At 35.8% G+C, this 17816-nt stretch overlaps 1 protein-coding gene across 1 annotated transcript; it reads right to left on the bottom strand.

Moving 5' to 3' along the window:
- Positions 1 to 209: 209 nt before the first annotated feature.
- LOC125857451 (uncharacterized) lies at positions 210 to 924 on the bottom strand. Its single transcript, XM_049537046.1, has one exon. It carries the CDS (start codon positions 781 to 783, stop codon positions 289 to 291), a length of 495 nt encoding a protein of 164 aa, XP_049393003.1. The 5' UTR covers positions 784 to 924; the 3' UTR covers positions 210 to 288.
- Between the last annotated feature and the right edge of the window lie 16892 nt (positions 925 to 17816).

The following is a 17816-nucleotide window of genomic DNA, read 5'->3' as shown; positions in this document are numbered from 1 at the left end:
AACCTCTCAAATAGAAATTGATTGAAATTGTTGATATAGTAGAAGGATTGTAATAAATTTCAGATCTCAAAGGTATTAACATATGTCAATGAGAAGAATTGCACAATTCTCCATACCCCCATCTAGCCAAGAGATTTTCCTTCTCTTTACTCCATATTCTATGGTTATATAATCCCACAAGACCTACCTTTCTAAATTTTTTTAAAAAAAAAAAAAAAGTCCATGCACCTTCCAAAATATGAGAAAATTATCAAAACATACAACACCAACCACTAAAATAATATTGGATCATACACTTCTAGCCAACATTTCTTGAAATCTCCTATAAGATTCAACTTTCTCCAACCTAAACCTTTCATGAGAATTTGCAATGAACATATCAGCAAGCTTATCAATATCATTATTACTATTGTCCTTGTCTTCAAGCCATTGAAGATAGCCAGAGAGTTCTGACTCATCACAAGCAGTAGATAGAATAGAATTCCATGTAGAATCATAATAAACATCAAATGCAGTTGGAACAGGCACTGGCATCACATGAGAAGAACACCAATTATAATGCAATCTAAATGAACCAAGAAACAACTTCACATTATTCTTCTTCTTGTTCTGATGAACTAACTGAACATTCTTCACAATTTGAATTAATAATGATTTCGCTTTCGCTATAGCTCGGTATACATGGGAGAATATGAAGGATTGTACTAGGCTCTTCAGCTTCATAGAGTTTAAGCTAGTAGATGATGATTTCAGGGAAGTTTTTGGCTGAGAGGGGCAAACCATTTTTTTGTATTTTCTTTTCTTTGGATGTGTAATGTGCCTTGTTCTAATGGGATATATGAAGGGTCTTTCATTACCAATTTATCACTAGTAAGTAGGTAATTTATAGAAAGTGTCAACCACTTTGCAGATTTTTCTAACACTTATTTATTTTCTTTCTTTTTTTAATTTCTTCCTTTCATTTGTTTTTTGGGGTTTTATACTAGCTTTAGACAACTACTGTACCTCCTTGTTTGGTGGAATAAAGCAAATCACAATATGGAATTTACTTCTATTTGATTTTGATTTGTATTGTGAAGAAAGTATACAAATATGTACCTCTATACTAGCTATTTGCAAAAGTTCCAACTTCAACCATAGTGTCTTGGTGCAATGACCAAGAACTTAATAGCACAAGCAAATATCATTTCAACTTAAAAATAAATACCACATTTTTCCAAATTCCACAAGTGATTACTTTTTTTACAAATTACATTGCATGTTGTTTTTATTCTGTCACGATCCAAAAATGAATGTGATGGCACTTGTTTAAACTCACCAAGACAAGTCAATCTAAACCCAAAAGTATGAAAGAAATGTGGAAATAAATCAACAATAGCGTAAGTGCGAAAAGCTTAGTCAACTTATAAACACCCCCAAAATATGATTGTCACGTGTACAAGCCACTAGGATGACATAGACAAGAATCAACCTCTTCCCGTTGAGCTTTTGATGTATCGCAGAATCTGAAAAGAAGCTTCTAAGTGAGATGATCCCGGCTTGTCCATATAAAAACCGGTTGATCACTCCCTCATATTTGTGTAAGTGTAAGCAATCTTTGGGCGATAATTAGTTAGGTAAAAAAGAGTCCCAATAAGTCTCCTTGCAAGTAGATGGGTTACCCAATAGCTCTCTTGCATTTGAGGCTTAGTACAAAATTTGAAAGATAAATACAAGTCTCAATGTCTTTGTTTCTCGAATAGAACAAAACACAAAATAAGGAACAAGAGGTCCCGCCGGGATGACAAGCAATTACCTCTCAATATATCCTCTGAAAGCCTCAGAGAAAGATGAAGGAGATAATCACACGGGTCCAAGCTCGAAACCTACACAAGTGTAAAACAATGGAGTGAGTACCAAACAACACGATACTCAACAAGCAACCCACTAAATAAGGAAAAACTAATTTAGAATACAAGTACTCCTTTCATCCCAACCGAACCACCTCAACTACAACCTGCATAGAAATCAACCCAACCTAACAGTTCATTTTACACAGCCCACAAGGCTCAACAGTCATAATCCAACATTCATAGTTCAACAATCAAGCAGTATCAAGTTAATCAATCACGAGTACCAAGTATGTCAATCACAAACAATAGGTATCTCAATCACAAGTATCAAGTTCAAATCACAAAGTCAAACGCTTGCCGAAATCATTTCTCATCGGCACAATACCACTTGCCCGAACCATTTTCCATCAACACAATATCACTCGCCGGAACCATTTTCCATCAGCACAACATCACTAGTCGTAACCATCTCCCATTGGCTTGGTATAATGTTTCTTGTCGGAACCATTTCACATCGGCATAATCACCACATGTCTAATCACGGTGTACAGAAATAAATGCAAATAAAAAATTTCACATCATAAGGAAGAGATCATAAACTCAAGCAATTCAAGTCCACAATAATGTCAGCAAAGCATTTCATCAATCAACAAATTAGGATCAACACTCGAGGCAATTCATGAAGCACAATTATCAACACATTGCTTTTTTTATTCATTAAGATCAATCAAGTAGAGTAATTGATTCGTCACCTCATTCTCATTACTCCCCAACACACACAATGAAGAAAAATACAAAATTCTACAAGTTTTACAAAGCTTGGAAGCTCACTTGCCTCAATCCAATCAAAAGTCACTCCAAGACTTGAGCCTTTCCTTTCCAAAAAATGTCCAAAGCCACACAATTTAATCAAACAATTAATCATAATAAGATTCCATAAATAACAATACTCATATCATATACTTTGAAAAATGGGTCAAATCGACTCCAAAAATCCAATTCCAAAAATAGGGTTTGAATCCAAAAATCTTAACTTGAAAACGTCACCCAAGGCATTTGAAACTCATTGGTGAAAACAATTTCGAAAAAGAAATTAAAATCAGTTCATCACTACCATTTTACTTTAGAACTCACGTTCTTGAAAACCTTTCACTTGGTCAATCAAAATCCTACTTTTTTATGTTAAAGCTCACAAATGATCAAACGGAATTGAAGTTTTAAGGTTACAAACACTTACCAAATGATTTAGCACTAGAAATCTGTTTAAAATCGCCTCCAATAAATTTTCCAAAACTCAAAATGGAAGATAATGGGGTAAAACCCCAAAATTTTGTACATAAACCCTCTTAGGTCTCACAAAAGCAACCTCAGGTTCGATTTCTCAAACTCGTAATCGCAACCTTTGGTTCACAAAAGCAAACCCCAGAAAAATGTGGTCGCGAAAGTGATAGGTCCTTCGCAAACGCGATGGTCAATGGAGTCTGACCCCTCGCGAATGCGACTAAGACCTCACTAACACGACCCTCGCTAAAGTGATCCATCCTTCATGATCGCGAGGTACACCAGATATCATAAAATTAGTCAACTCTCAAATCTCCAAATGGATCCTTGGAAATTGTTCAAAACCTCATACATACAAACCACATATCACTACTAAAAAAATCGTTTAGTGATGTTTGTGTAATCAACAACACAACTTTCGATGCAAGTGTCTACCATCATGCAATTGTATAATAACCCAACCAAGGGTTGGGGTCGAGTCCCAAGGGAGTGGCGTGAAAATTAGTGGTTAAGCGCAAATGTGCTAAAGCTAATCGTAGCTAAAGATTTTAACGATTAAAAACATTGTAAGTTAAAGAGGAACACAAGAGTATCACTTAACAATGGGGGTTTTCGTCACTAGTAAGTAACAACAATAAAATTAACAAAGATTTCTAAGTAATGAGAAAGAATTCTTGGAATGTGGCCGGAATACGGATTAATCTAAAGTATTGGGTACATGCTTTCGATAGAAAATTTATAGAGTAATAGTGATTAGGCTAAGCTATACGTGGGAATAAATTCTCTCTCGAGCAACTTACCCCGTTTCAAATGGGTTCCTGTCGGACACCCACTTGTCGCATGAAGACCAGCCTACATCTTACCTCACTAACTCTCTCAAGCTGAGTGTTAGGATATGGGACTAGGGTTCACTCTCTCAAGCTGAACCTCATGTCGATCCACTCCTTAGGACATCAATCTAGTAGTCTTGGTTTCGCGACCTCTCTCTCGAGCAAGCCGAAAACATATAAATAAACTTGTCTTTGCAACTACAAATTTGTTAGATTCAACCACAACTACTAGACGAAATCACCATTAAACTACATCTAATCTATCAGCAAGCAAGACCCAACAACAATCTTAACCCATATACGCTAAATCACACCCCAAGAATTGGGTTTTTAGCCACACATCAAGAGATAGAAATTTATACCTAAATGAGCTTGCATTCAAATGGGTATGAAGATTTAAGTCTTGTTATAGGCCAAGAATGAAGAATCCAAGAGACTCAAGTCCAAATCTTTGGAGATGAAACCCCCTTCTTCTTCAAGTTTTCAAAACCATCTCTAACTCAGAGCAAAAATAAAAAGTACTAAAAATTATATTAATTGTTTCACACTAAAAATCTCTTACTGAAAATCTGATACTAAGCTCAAACTCTCTATGAGTATTTATAGTTTTAAAGAAATTTATGTTGCAGCGAACCATTCGGCACATTAGTTGGAATCGCCGATCAACTCAACGATTCGCCCCTTGATGTAGTTCATCGTCGTCTTGCACCATCCTTCAGCATCATCGTGCTCTCGGTCATTGGGCGACATAGTACTACCTTGTGGAACATCTCTGCGATGTGCCGACTGCTCCCCTTTTCCGTCGACTTGATCCTTTCCTTCAAGGCTCAGTACACTAGAACAAAAGGCGAACTGAGACCCTTCGGTGACTCACCAAGTGGACTCGGCGATCCTCAGGCCTTCATTTTCTTCATTCTTTTCAGCCTTTTCGTTCCTTTTTGCGAAGTAGTGTCCATGCTCTCCTTCAATATTCAAATACCTGACACTTAAGGGTTTTCATCAGATATTGAGATAAAATAAGCATTTGAAGACACAATTTCTATTAAAATATAACCCTAAATGAGTCTAATTTGTGGACTCATCATTTACCGACGAACAATATTCTGTCACTACATAACGACGGATTTGCGGCAGAATAACCATTTTGTTGCAAAATTAACAAATGATTTTTTGATTTATAATATAGCAACGGATTTGCAACAGAATATTTATTTTATCGCTAAATATTAGCGTGAAAGTTTGGAGCCTAATTTTCCCTACAGAGTTAGTAACAAAGTAGGGGTGACAAATTTAATTAATATTGGGCGACGAAATTAGTGACGGAAAAAAGGTTGCTAAACTTTTAAATATATTTTTATAAAATTTATATTATATAGGGATGAAAATATCCATCAATATATTTTTTTCTAAATATATATTTAATTGAAAGCGACGAATGTTAGAATCCGTCACTAATTTTGTTGAAAATATTTTTAAAGTGATATATTCTAGGGCACAAAATTTTCAACATTTCAAGTCCCTCTCCAGAAACTCACACTCTCAAGCTCCAAAGAAGCTTCCATATCTTTCCAAGTCTCCGTTGCAAACATTTTGAAGTCTCCATCTCGAAAGGTAAGCGCTCAAACTCTCATCTCCATTTCGATTTCATTTAGCTCAAACCCAAACTAAATAGGGTTTCGGCAACATTCCTACATTTTGAAAATAGGAGTACCTTTCAACTCTTCTTTCTGCAAAATAGGAACCCCAACTAGGAATTTTGGTCAGATTTCTGCATTTGGATATCAGTTTCACTGGATTTGGGTATCACTCATTTCACTCGACACACCCATTGTTTACCAGTTTCAACTTGTCTTCTAAAAATAGAGATTTTAGTGGTTTGGGTGTTATGAAAATATGATATTTTAACTCTGAACTCTTTCCATTTCATTTAGCTTGAAGTAAGATTGGTATTTTCTCAAAATAGGGGTTTTAAAAATTTGAATGTTCTAAAAATAGGGGTTCTTCTAGAAGTAAAGTTTTTTGAAAATAGGGTTCTTTTAGAAGTAAAGTTTTATGAAAATAGAGGTTAGGGTTCAAGAAAGCATTTGGTGTTAGGGTTCAAGCATTTTACATTGATTGCACACTGATTCATTTTAGTTTTATACTGCAACTAACTTTTGTTGATGTGACTACTCACTACCGACTCATTCTCTCTGGTAAAAGGTATCTCTTTTTTTCTCACCTACACAGTAGCTTTTTTTCCCAAAAAAATGTGTTGATATAAATTTTTTGTTTATACTTTTGTTTGGTTTATTTTTTGGTAAAAAATAATGTTAGTGTAATATTGAATCTAGTGCTAAAAGTTGCTTTTGGTTAATTTTGGTATTTCTGTTTAGGATCTTTTGAACTTGTGTGATATATAACTTCTTTTTGGTTTTGTGATTGATATTCTAAGTGGTTCTTTATGTTTTTCTCACTTGAAATGTACTCGACCCGAGAGTTTATTAAAACATCCTCTCTATCTAAATCGAAATACCAAAATCATTAACTTCTTTTTGGTTTTGTGATTGATATTCTAAGTGGTTCTTTATGTTTTTCTCACTTGAAATGTACTCGAGCCGAGAGTTTATTAAAACATCATCTCTATCTAAACCAAAAATATTAGATTAGGCATTTAATAATCATCAAATTCTCTATTCAAGGAGAGAATTATCAGTTTATACACTATTAAGTCTAGGCTAGATGTGGTACAATGAATTTCTGCGTTACAATCATTTATGTATATGTGGTTAGACTATCAACTATGAACTTTTCAAAATTATGGTTAGTCACTGAACACTTAAATGTAATTATGAGAACTCATGATAAATTATGTGAAACTTCAATAACATAGTAATATAATGATATAAAGGATTTCTCAAAGTGCTGAAATAAGCCTCAATACCTCAATAATTTGTTGAAATAAGGAACTTCTTAGAGTGCATTTAGAAAGTACATTGAATAATCTAATGTTCCATGCTGAAATAAGCCTCAATTAAAGTTGATGAATCCTAGAAGCCGGCATTATCAGTTGTAGAATTGTCTGAAATCAATTATGGTTACCTTCCAGAAAATCAATAGATCATCGTTTTTTCAGTTTAAGTTCATCAGTGTCTTTCTTCTCTGTCAAGTGTTTAGAAGTTGACAATCATCATCATTACCACCTTTATTTTCTCAATCAACATCAACAATAAATATGGATGAGTTTGTAAAGAAAATGATGCCTGCACTTACTAATCATCTTTTTCATATTATTGTTGAGCAGGTGCAAGCAGTGATTATTCCCATTGGCAACCCAACACTTGTGACACCCACAGTGCCTCTTGCTACTACTAATGTGGACGAGGTTGATCCCTCAATTTCAAGTGACGATCGTATCCCTTTATCTCCCACAACTTTAATTTTTTATATTGTCACGAGTTTTTAGAAACTACAAATTGTGTAGTAACAATTTTTGATGAACCTAGAGGTTCATTTAAGAATAGTTGATAGATTGCTTTGGATATTTTGAACCAAAAATATGTGGTTCGAATTTCGCTATTCATATATTTTGAATCGTCTATGAGTATTATTTTAAATGAATGTTGGTTTTTTTGGAGTAATTAGTAATTTACATTGAATTCATTTCAGCAATGCATATTTAAAATAAGTAAATCAAATACTTTTAGAAAAAAAAGATTAGCAACAAAATTAGCAACTATTTGGTCATTGCTATGAAAAGAATGTTGGTGACGGACTATTAAGAGCCACATATGCTAGATCAAACGACAAAATATGTTGTGACGGACTAGCAACCAAAATTTCGTCGCAAATTTATCCAAAATGACGAAATGAATTATGAAATTAGCAACGAAACTATATAAATATAATGACGGACCAGTTGGTCGCTAACAAGTGGCAACAGAAATTGTTCGTCACTATGACACCGCTAAACTTGCAACGGAACTCATTTTTTTCGTCACTAAGAGATTCTTAACGAGCGTAATAGTTAAAGTCAACAATCCATCACTAATCATGTTTAGTGACGGAATATCATAGATTAGCGATTGAATTTTCCCGTGGGTAAACTCTGGTTTTTTTGTAGTGTATTCTATTCGACTACACTTGATGTTTCGGACATAATGGAGCTGTCGAAACACAAATTTGAGGTCTCCTAAACCTGAAACTCTTAAAAGTCGCAGTGAACAAACACATCTAAAAAGCTTAAATCAAGCTCGGGACCTCTGAAAATTCACCCAAGACCAGGTTCTAAAATCATCTGCCAAATCCAGCGAAACTTTTAGAAATCTGATCCGAGAATTCAAACTCCGAATGTTGACCAAAGTCAATTTAAAGGCAAAAATTTCACAAATTTCTAACTTAGGACCTCAAATCTATGAAAAGACTCCTAATCTAAAACTGAAAACAATATTAGATCACTTTTCATAGGGAAAAAGGACAAATATACCCCCCCGAACTATCATAAATGGTATGCAAATACCCTCCGTCATACTTTTGGGATATTAGTGCCCCTGCCGTCTAAAAACTAGAGCATATATACCCTTTATACTAACGTACATACACGTGTCATAATCATACCCACCGATCCGATATTTATCAACGGAAAAGATTGTGTCACGTGTCCCTAATTAGTCTTCTGTTAGAGTGAAGGGCATATATGCTCTAGTTTTTGAACGACAGGGGCACCAATGTCCCAAAAGTATGACGGAGGGTATTTATATACCATTTATGATAGTTCGGGGGTATATTTAACCTTTTTCCCATTTTCATATGTCGAGATTGATGAAATTGACAGAATTCCATTCCGAGACTTGAAACTCTAAAAGACAACCACTTTTTAACAACTTTAGCCTTTTGAATTCAAAAACTATCATAATTCACAATTCTTTACTCAAAGTTCAAAACAAAAATTCAAACTCCAATCAAAAATGACTTGGGGTCGATATCGCGAGGAGTAAAATGATAATTTTATGAAAATTTCTAAAAATGACATTCCGGATCATTACATACCCATTGCATTTTTTTATATAGTTTATGTCTGATACTAAGAATTAAGGATCTCTCTTGATTCCATTTGATTCGAAAACTGAAAGAACATTCAGGCATCTAAGGTTGAATTTTGCAATAGATGATGAAAATAATCATAGAGTAGTCGTTGAGGCTGCTGCTACAGCAATTCTTGCACAAATGGGCCATGTCGGGGAATTCAACCTCCCATACTAACTGAAAATGCAAACTTCAATATCATCAGTACGATGTTGCACTGACTAGACTTGCAAGGATTATTTGGTGGTCTACTTCTTGAAGACCCAAACAAATATTTAAAAAACTTTATTGGAGTGTGTCTAGCATAAAACCTCCTAGATATCTATCAATACGGTAAGCTTGTGTTTGTACCAATTCTCTCTGACAAGGGAAGCAACACATGTTTAAGAGAGTTGGCAGAGGCATCCATCTCTACATAGACACAGCTCATAGAACTATTCTTGGAGAGGTTTTATCCTCCAAGTATACATATTCTGTAATGATCCATCCCGATTGTTATGACTAGGCCAATAGTGAAAGAAATTGGGCTAGAAAACTTTTTCGATCATGACTTAAAAATTTTAGGATAGGCCAGTCTCAAACGTAATTTGAACGAGGTGAGGTCTAGGGTCATCTAGGAATGGGTAGGGTGAAATTTCTAAATTTGGATTATATTTTCTAGTATTCAAGACATTAAGGAACTCGTAAGACTTTATAGATCGAATTTAAGTGAGTAATACTTCCATAATTGAACTTGACGTGAAGGGGATATATCAAAACATCAAGGGAAGAAGGTATGTTGTAAAAATTAGTTTTTTCAAGAATTTATGAGTCTATGAAGTTTGTGTAATCCACTATAGCGTAAGTGTTAAGGCACTATAGCTAGCTGATGACTGCTATAGCCGTCGGGGTCTCTATAGCAAGATGGGTCGCTATAGCGGCTTGAGTTGCTATAGATGGAAAATTCATAATTTTATGTAGAAAAAGTTCCAAAACCTCTTATTTTGTATAATTCTTCTTGGGTTTGAGAGTGCAGACTTAGCGTTGTTTCTACTTGATATTCCACCAAATTCATCGAAAAAGGTGAGTCCATTACTCTCTTATCTTGTAATTTGATTCTTAAACCTTAGAATCTAGGATATTTATCTTAGGAGAGAGTTTTGACTTGATTTAATGGTGGGAAAAGCCTTGGGTTGGATAGAATGATCATAAATTGGCTTGGGATATGATTTGGTTATAATTCAAGTATAATTAGGTTATTTGATTGATTGTTGTATTTTTATTATTGTCTTAGACCAAGAACAAGTCAAGATACTTTAAAAGGAAAATGTTTGAGTTCTATAGAGTTTTCAAGATATTTGATTCGAGATAGATGATGGTTGTATGTTTTCTAATTTATGTATGAATGCATGTCTACTACTTTATAATATCACTTGTGTAGTGCATGTTGGGGGGAATTATAAGGAGCATATGAAATGACATCATGTTGATAATCTCATGCAATGAACTTGTTTACTTTACTTGTGGTTTCAAGTGTTATTGTTTATTGTAATTGTTGTTGTGCATGATTTTCAGTGATTGTTGATTGGCTCGGGTACCATATAGGTAGAAATACTAATGGTCCACTCGGTTACCACGTCTGATATGAATACTAACTCTTGTTGATTCAGGTACCACGCCTTTAAACTAACAATTTGTGTGTGGATTCCTTGAGAGAACCGGGCATGTGTATTTGTGGTTTCGTGAGTGAACCAGATTTATCTTTTTATAATGTGATGTATGTATGATAGATCCTTAAGCGGCCGGTCCAAGTTACTTGAAAGGTAAGTTGGACTCAATTGTGGCTTGTATGTGATCATTTGGGACATGTTTCATGTGTATGTTAACTCAGGATAAGGACTAGGAGTCCGGGTTGTTTCATATTTGTTGATGATACGTGTTGATTGTGCTACTACGTGGTAATTGTTTGTTTACATTCATGATTTGGACTGACCGTGTGATTCTATCAGTACATTGTGGTTGTGTACAAATATTGCATCTGCTCTTTTCTATTTGAATACAGTCCATCTTTCAATAGCTGATACGAGACTTCAATTAAGGGACGCTTGACTTCAAATCCAAGGATAAGCTTTTCTTTCAGGCTGCCATCGGATCCTCTACATTTCTTTCCCATATTTTCGGACAAAGAAATTAGACTATTAAATTCATGTTTTCTAAGTTTTGTGGTTACATCTTCATTCTTGACTTATTTAGAGTTTGGTACTAGAATTTTCTGTTTCTAGGAGTTTAATTTCCGCAATATTTTGACTATTGATTTAGTTTATGGGGACTCAATCATTTGATTGTTTTAAAAAAAATTCCCTCTAATTTATATCTTGACTTGGTTTTAATAGATGGCATGTTAGGTTAGTGTGCGTGTCACTCGCGGTGATCTTGATCGTGACTTATTCAGTTTAGGGACGAGATTAATAACTTCAGATAGTTGCCAGGTGAAGCACTACATGAGACTTAACTCATATTTAAAAAGAAAGTGGTTTAATGTCTTATTTGAATGGTTTTGGGCTGAATTATTATATTTGCATGTGTTGATAGTTATTAGATAGGTTGTGATATTATGCTTGCTTTATTTTATTTTATTTTAAATTCCTCAATTTTTCTTTTTGATATTTTTTTAGGCGAAATGGACTGGTGGACCCTTGTACTTGTATGTGTTTGTATTGTGAACCCTTCTACTTACTCATTTGTCTTCTGAACCCATGAACTCATCAAAACGCAATACTTTAAACACATTTTTTGACTTGGCATCCTATGTGGCAGTTACTACTAAAGAACGTGTGACACACACCTATTAGGAGCATGAGACCCTTGGAAAAGGGTCTGACAGTCACATTAGGGCTTTGTAAAGCCATCATCTTTCTATTTGCATCTAACACCATTGTTGGACAAAATTTGAGGTTTTCTTGGCCTCTTTTCCGATCTTTTTCCCAAAAATTTCTTCTCTATCGTTTCTTGTTATTATACGGCTCTCTTTTTCTATGAAAAACACCATGGAAGGCATAACACTACTACCGAAATATCTTACACTAACATTAGGCACAAAAATGCAAAATCCCCAAAGAATTTCAACAAAGTCAATGTAATTGATTAAAACCCCAAAACCAAACAAAGACACAAATAGAGATCAAATCCAAACTAAACAACAAATAAATTTGAAAATAAATTGGAAAACCTACCTAGATAAGTTAAAAATCAAACAAAAAAACTCAAATAATTTTTGACATTGACCCCTTGTTTCAGTTCCAAACCAAACCCAAACTTATTGCCTTCTTCTCTTCCTCCTCACCTTCTCTGACCAAACTACCTTCGTTCTCACCATTTCCGACAAGCTTCAACCAACAACTATAAATGAGAACCAACAACAACAACAACAACAACAAAAACCCCAAACTAACTCCGCCAATAAGTCTCGACTTTCACAACGCCGCCAGTTGTGAACAACTAGAAACAATCGGACCACCCAATAGACCCCCACTTTTCCTTAGCGCCACCGGTCACCACCAAAACACCAATCCAACATAACCCAAATCGTGCCAACATTTTTTACTTCAATGGAAAGAGTAGAAGAGATTGGAAAAAGGAAAAGGGTAAGGAAGATAAGAAAAAGTTGAAATGAGATTGTGGGGATGGAGATGTAGATGGCAATGGCAAATAGAAATAAAAATTGGAAAGAGAAAATATAGGCATATTAATCAAATATAATAAAAGGAAAAGTGACATGGAGTGACCATATATACATGTGTCATTTTATAATCATACGTGTCATTTTATAATTATTTTTAAAATTACGTGGCAGGCGTTTGTGATACACACACAGTTGAGTGGTAAAAACGTGTTTAAAATATTGCGTTTTGATAAGTTCAAGGGTTCAGATGACAAATGAGTAAGTAGAAGGGTTCACAATACAAACACATACAAGTATAAGGGTCCACCAGACCATTTCGCCTTTTTTTTATGATAGTCTCTTTGAATCGACTAGATTGTTTTTATTTCATAATAATGATAATTTATAGAGGTTAGTATTAATTTATAGTAATGATGTTATTCTTAATTGATAATTTTACTATCCTTATATGTACATATATTGTCATGATTCAAATTACCAGGTCATGCGGGCACCTACTTTTACACCTAGATAGGATAATACTTACCTCCCGATTTCAAACTAGGAATGCAGAATTTAACAATAACAAAAAAGTAGTGTGATGCCTTAATATAACCATTATTAATCCCAAAATCTGGTTAAATAGAAAACTTTTACAAACTAACAGAAAAACCTCCTTATTAAGTAGTCTAAACAGGTACAAGAACTTCTAAGAATAAGAACAATATGAAAACAGATACAACTCCACCATAAGGAAGAGAGAATATTTCCAACCCCGAGGCTATCCCCTTGACGTAACACGGGACCTAGGATCACGAGTGACCCCAAGCTAACCCTAAGTCAGACATATCATAAGCATAATGAAATTAACTAAGTAAAACATGAACTATGCGAAAGATAAATTAATAAATATCTGAAGAGGAACAAGCTCAACTAGTTTGAATGTAAATATAACATAATATACAAGTTTTAGTGAAGACTGAAATAACACTTTAACAATTCTCAAGCTGAACTACTACTATGTTTGAAAAGCCTTTAACTGAGACATCCCCCAGCTAACTCTAACAAAACTAAAAACTGAAAGTAAAGACTGAAATAGAAAGAATGTCTATAGTCCTCAAAGTATGAGGACTCACCACTGAAGCTGTTGAATGTGGACTGAGAACTGATCTATGTGTGATTTGGATGCTAAGTACCCGAACCTACATCATGAAACAATGTAGCGCAAAGTATGCGTCATTACTTGAAATGTACTGAGCATGTAGGACATGGATACTAAGCTGAATAAAGTATATAGGCTAAACAATACATAACTAAGCAGTGATAAAATCTAAACAAAGATATAATATGTACTTAAATATAACTAGAAAGATAATTGAACTGAATGCAATGACCAAGTACTAATCATGAAGGTAACATGTTGAACTGTATACTGATGTAAATGTTGAAACACTGGTCAATGCACTAAGAGTCTGACTGTGAGAGCTACTATCAATCGACATAAATTACGTGAGCTAAACGTGGGGTCCAATATATACACCCCATCGAGAGGAACCAATATACCTTGCCAAAGGTATAAATGTGTGACTATGACGTGATCACAAAAACTGATACCTAACAAAGAGGACTTATAATCCTACGCGGACACATAGTTCTGGGACTATGAGAGTACATTGAACCCTAGTCCAACTCGGGGCCAAGTCTACTCCCAACTGAATACATATGAAGCTTAAATGCACTAAATGTTGAATATATCAAAATATTGACATGCTAACTAAGAATGCAACATTTATATATTAAGAATGTGACATTCAAAATCTGGAGCATGATTTTCTGTTTAACTGACCTAGCAAGTATAATTCATGAACTAAGAGAATTTACACAAACTAGGGTTCCACATTTGATACAGGCAATTAAGCAAACTTTCCAATAAACATGTTATTTCGATTAAGGATACTACAAAAGCTAAATCACAACCAATCTCCAAGGTTTTAGAAACCCAAGGTTTAAACAAGATATGGAGAATCAAGGAACTGACTGAATTCTAGGGACCTAGTGGATGAAAGGAATCCACTAGTGAAATCCCACATACCTAATGATGAAATCTACGGAGAAATCCTTTGGATTTTGGGGACTGTTGCTTGTTCTTTAAAGAAATTGGCCCGTCTTTCTCTTCTTTTCATTCTAATTTGGATGATTTTTGGAGAATGAGGGTTTCGGTATGTCTAACTAGGTTATTAGACTTAGAATGAGTAAAACGACGTAGTTTAAGTGCCCAACGCATAGGAGAAAGGACAAAAATGACCCTGACTTAAAGATGACGATGGCCACCTACTACGGGACTGACGGGCCATCATTTGAACTACTGCCCGTCAACTGGGTCGTGGTTCAAGGTCTGCCCGACAGGGTTTAACTAAAACAAGCATAATTTTTTACTCCAAGCTTGGATTTTAGCAAACTTGGTGGCGTTCGAAAGAGGATTCAATTATCTTTAATTTGACAGGGCATGGGTCACCTAATTCATTTTGTGCGAAAAGATATGACCATTTAAAGTTGAACCAACAGCCATTTTCCTCTAAATAGCTACTGACCCTTACCTATGGTTTGTAGGTCCAATCACAAACCGTACTGGTCGGTCGTGGGTGGGATCAGATACCATTGATTCTTGAACCCCAATGACGGACCCCACCTATGGTATGTGGGTCCATCAACAGGTCGTGGACCACGGGTGTAGGTCTCATCTCTTAATCATGAAATTCCCCTAAGTATGGGACTCAATGGCGGGACCCCACCTACGGTTCGTGGTCTAACACACGGTCCGTCGGTAGCTTTCATCAGTTCTAACACCAGATCTCAGAAAGCTGCATTTTTTCATCTTCTCGAATCAGAGGTGTTACAATATCTCCCCCTTGGTAAAATTCATCCTCGAATGAAGTCTAAACATGGAGGGGAGGAGCTGCAATCCCTACCACTAAGTACTATAAACTGATATCTAACTGAACTAAGTTCCAAGAACATGCAAATATGCTGAAATGCAAGAATAACTGAGGGAACAAGATACTGAGACTTAATTACTTAAGAGTAAACTGAGAGACTGGAGAGGTACTAGTACCTCAAGCTGACACAGAATCAGAAGGAAAGAGGTGAGGATACTTGGTCATCATGGTTGCTTCTGCTTCCCAAGTAGCTCCCTCTATGGACTGACTCCTTCACAAAATCTTCACTAAAGCGACTTCATTATTCCTCAACCTATGAACCTAACGATCAAGAATTTTAATTGGAACCTCTTCATAAGTAAGACTATCCTTCACAGCCACACTCTCTAATGGTACTATTGATGTCGGATCACCCACACACTTCTTAAACAAGGAAATTTGAAAGACTGGATGAACCCATGCTAGTTTTGTTGGCAACTCTAACTCATAAGCCACATTACCAACCCTTTTCTGGATTTTGTAAAGACCTACATATCTAGGACTGAGCTTCCCTTTCTTGCCAATCTCATCACCCCCTTCATAGGTGACACATTAAGGAAGACCCAATCCTCGATTTCAAACTCAAATTCCTTTTTTCTCATATCTGCATAGGACTTCTAACGACTCTGGGCTATCTTTAGTCTATCTCTGATGAGCTGAACTTTCTCCATAGCCTCATGAACCGAATCTGGCCCAATCAAGGTTGTTTCACCTACTTCAAACCAACCAATTAGGGATCTGCATATACGTCCATACAGTGCCTCTAAATACTGGAATGGTAGCTATTATTATAGGTGAACTCTATGAGAGGTAGGTGATCATCCCAATTACATCGATCACACAAGCGCTCAACATGTCCTCTAAGATCTGAATAGTACAATCTGCCTGACCATCAGTCCGTGGATAAAATGCTCTAGTGAAATTTACCTGAGTACCAAGACCTTTCTGAAACGATTTCCAGAAATGAGAGGTAAAATGAGGACATCTATCTGAGATGATAGACAAGGGAACCCCATGCAACCTGACTATCTCATTGATGTAGATTTTAGTATAGTCCTCCGCTAAATTTGTAGTCTTGACAACCAAGAAATGAGCGAACTTAGTGACTCTGTACACTATCACCCAAATAGAGTCATGTTGTCTTCAAGTACGAGGTAAACCCTTAATGAAATCCATGTTTATCACTTCCCACTTCTATGTAGGAATGTTAATCTCTTGAGTCCCTGGTTTTCGATGTTCTACCTTAGCATGTTGACAGTTAAGACACTTAGCCATAAAGTCTGCTATTTCCCTCTTCATGTCGTTCCACCAAAAGACTTCCCGTAGATCACGGTACATCTTAGTGGCACCTAGATGAATGGAATACCTGGAGTTATGAGCTTCTGTAAGGATCCACTGCCTCAACTCACCCACATTAGGAACATATAAGCGACCCTGGTAACGAAGCACGCCATCTCCCCCTTGGGAGAAAACCTCAACATTTTGCTGATGAACTGCACTTTTCAACTGAAGTAATATAGGATCACTGTCCTGCTTTTCCTTAACCTCCACTACCAATGAAGATTCTGATCCATTCTGAACTATCACACCACCATCTGATGTGTCTGTAAGGCAAACTCCTAAGCAATAAGCTAGTGAACATATTTGGCTAACTCTTTCTTTTCTTCCTCAACATGTGCTACACTACCCATAGACAGTCTACTAAGAGAATCAGCCACTATATTAGCCTGACTCAGATGGTAAAACACACTCATGTCATAGGCTTTGAGGAATTCAATCCATCTCCTCTAACGAAGATTCAACTCTTTCTAGGTGAACACATATTGGCTCTTATGATCTGCGAACACATCAACATGAACACCACACAAGTAGTGTCTCCAAATCTTTAAGGTAAATACTATGACTGCAAGCTCAAGGTCATGAGTTAGATAGTTATTCTCGTGGACCTTAAGCTTTCTAGAAGCGTAAGTTATAACCTTACCTCACTGCATCAACACACAACCTAGGCCGACCCTGGATGCATCACAATAAATTACATAACCATCTGAACTATCTGGTAGAGTCAAGACAGGAGTTGTAGTCAACCTAGTCTTCAGTTCTGAGAAACTTTTCTCACACTCAAATTTGACCTTCTTCTAAGTCAACTTGGTCAATAGGGAAGTTATGGATGAAAATCCTTCAACAAATCTCCTGT

This window comes from Solanum stenotomum, chromosome 3 (genome assembly GCF_019186545.1).
Source record: "Solanum stenotomum isolate F172 chromosome 3, ASM1918654v1, whole genome shotgun sequence".
NCBI classification, from domain to species: Eukaryota; Viridiplantae; Streptophyta; class Magnoliopsida; order Solanales; family Solanaceae; genus Solanum; species Solanum stenotomum.
This window is presented reverse-complemented; position numbering and strand designations above follow the sequence as displayed.

Bases quoted from the DNA above. Each gene is read 5' to 3' on its own strand.
- LOC125857451 (XM_049537046.1), bottom strand. From the start codon at position 783: ATGGTTTGCCCCTCTCAGCCAAAAACTTCCCTGAAATCATCATCTACT.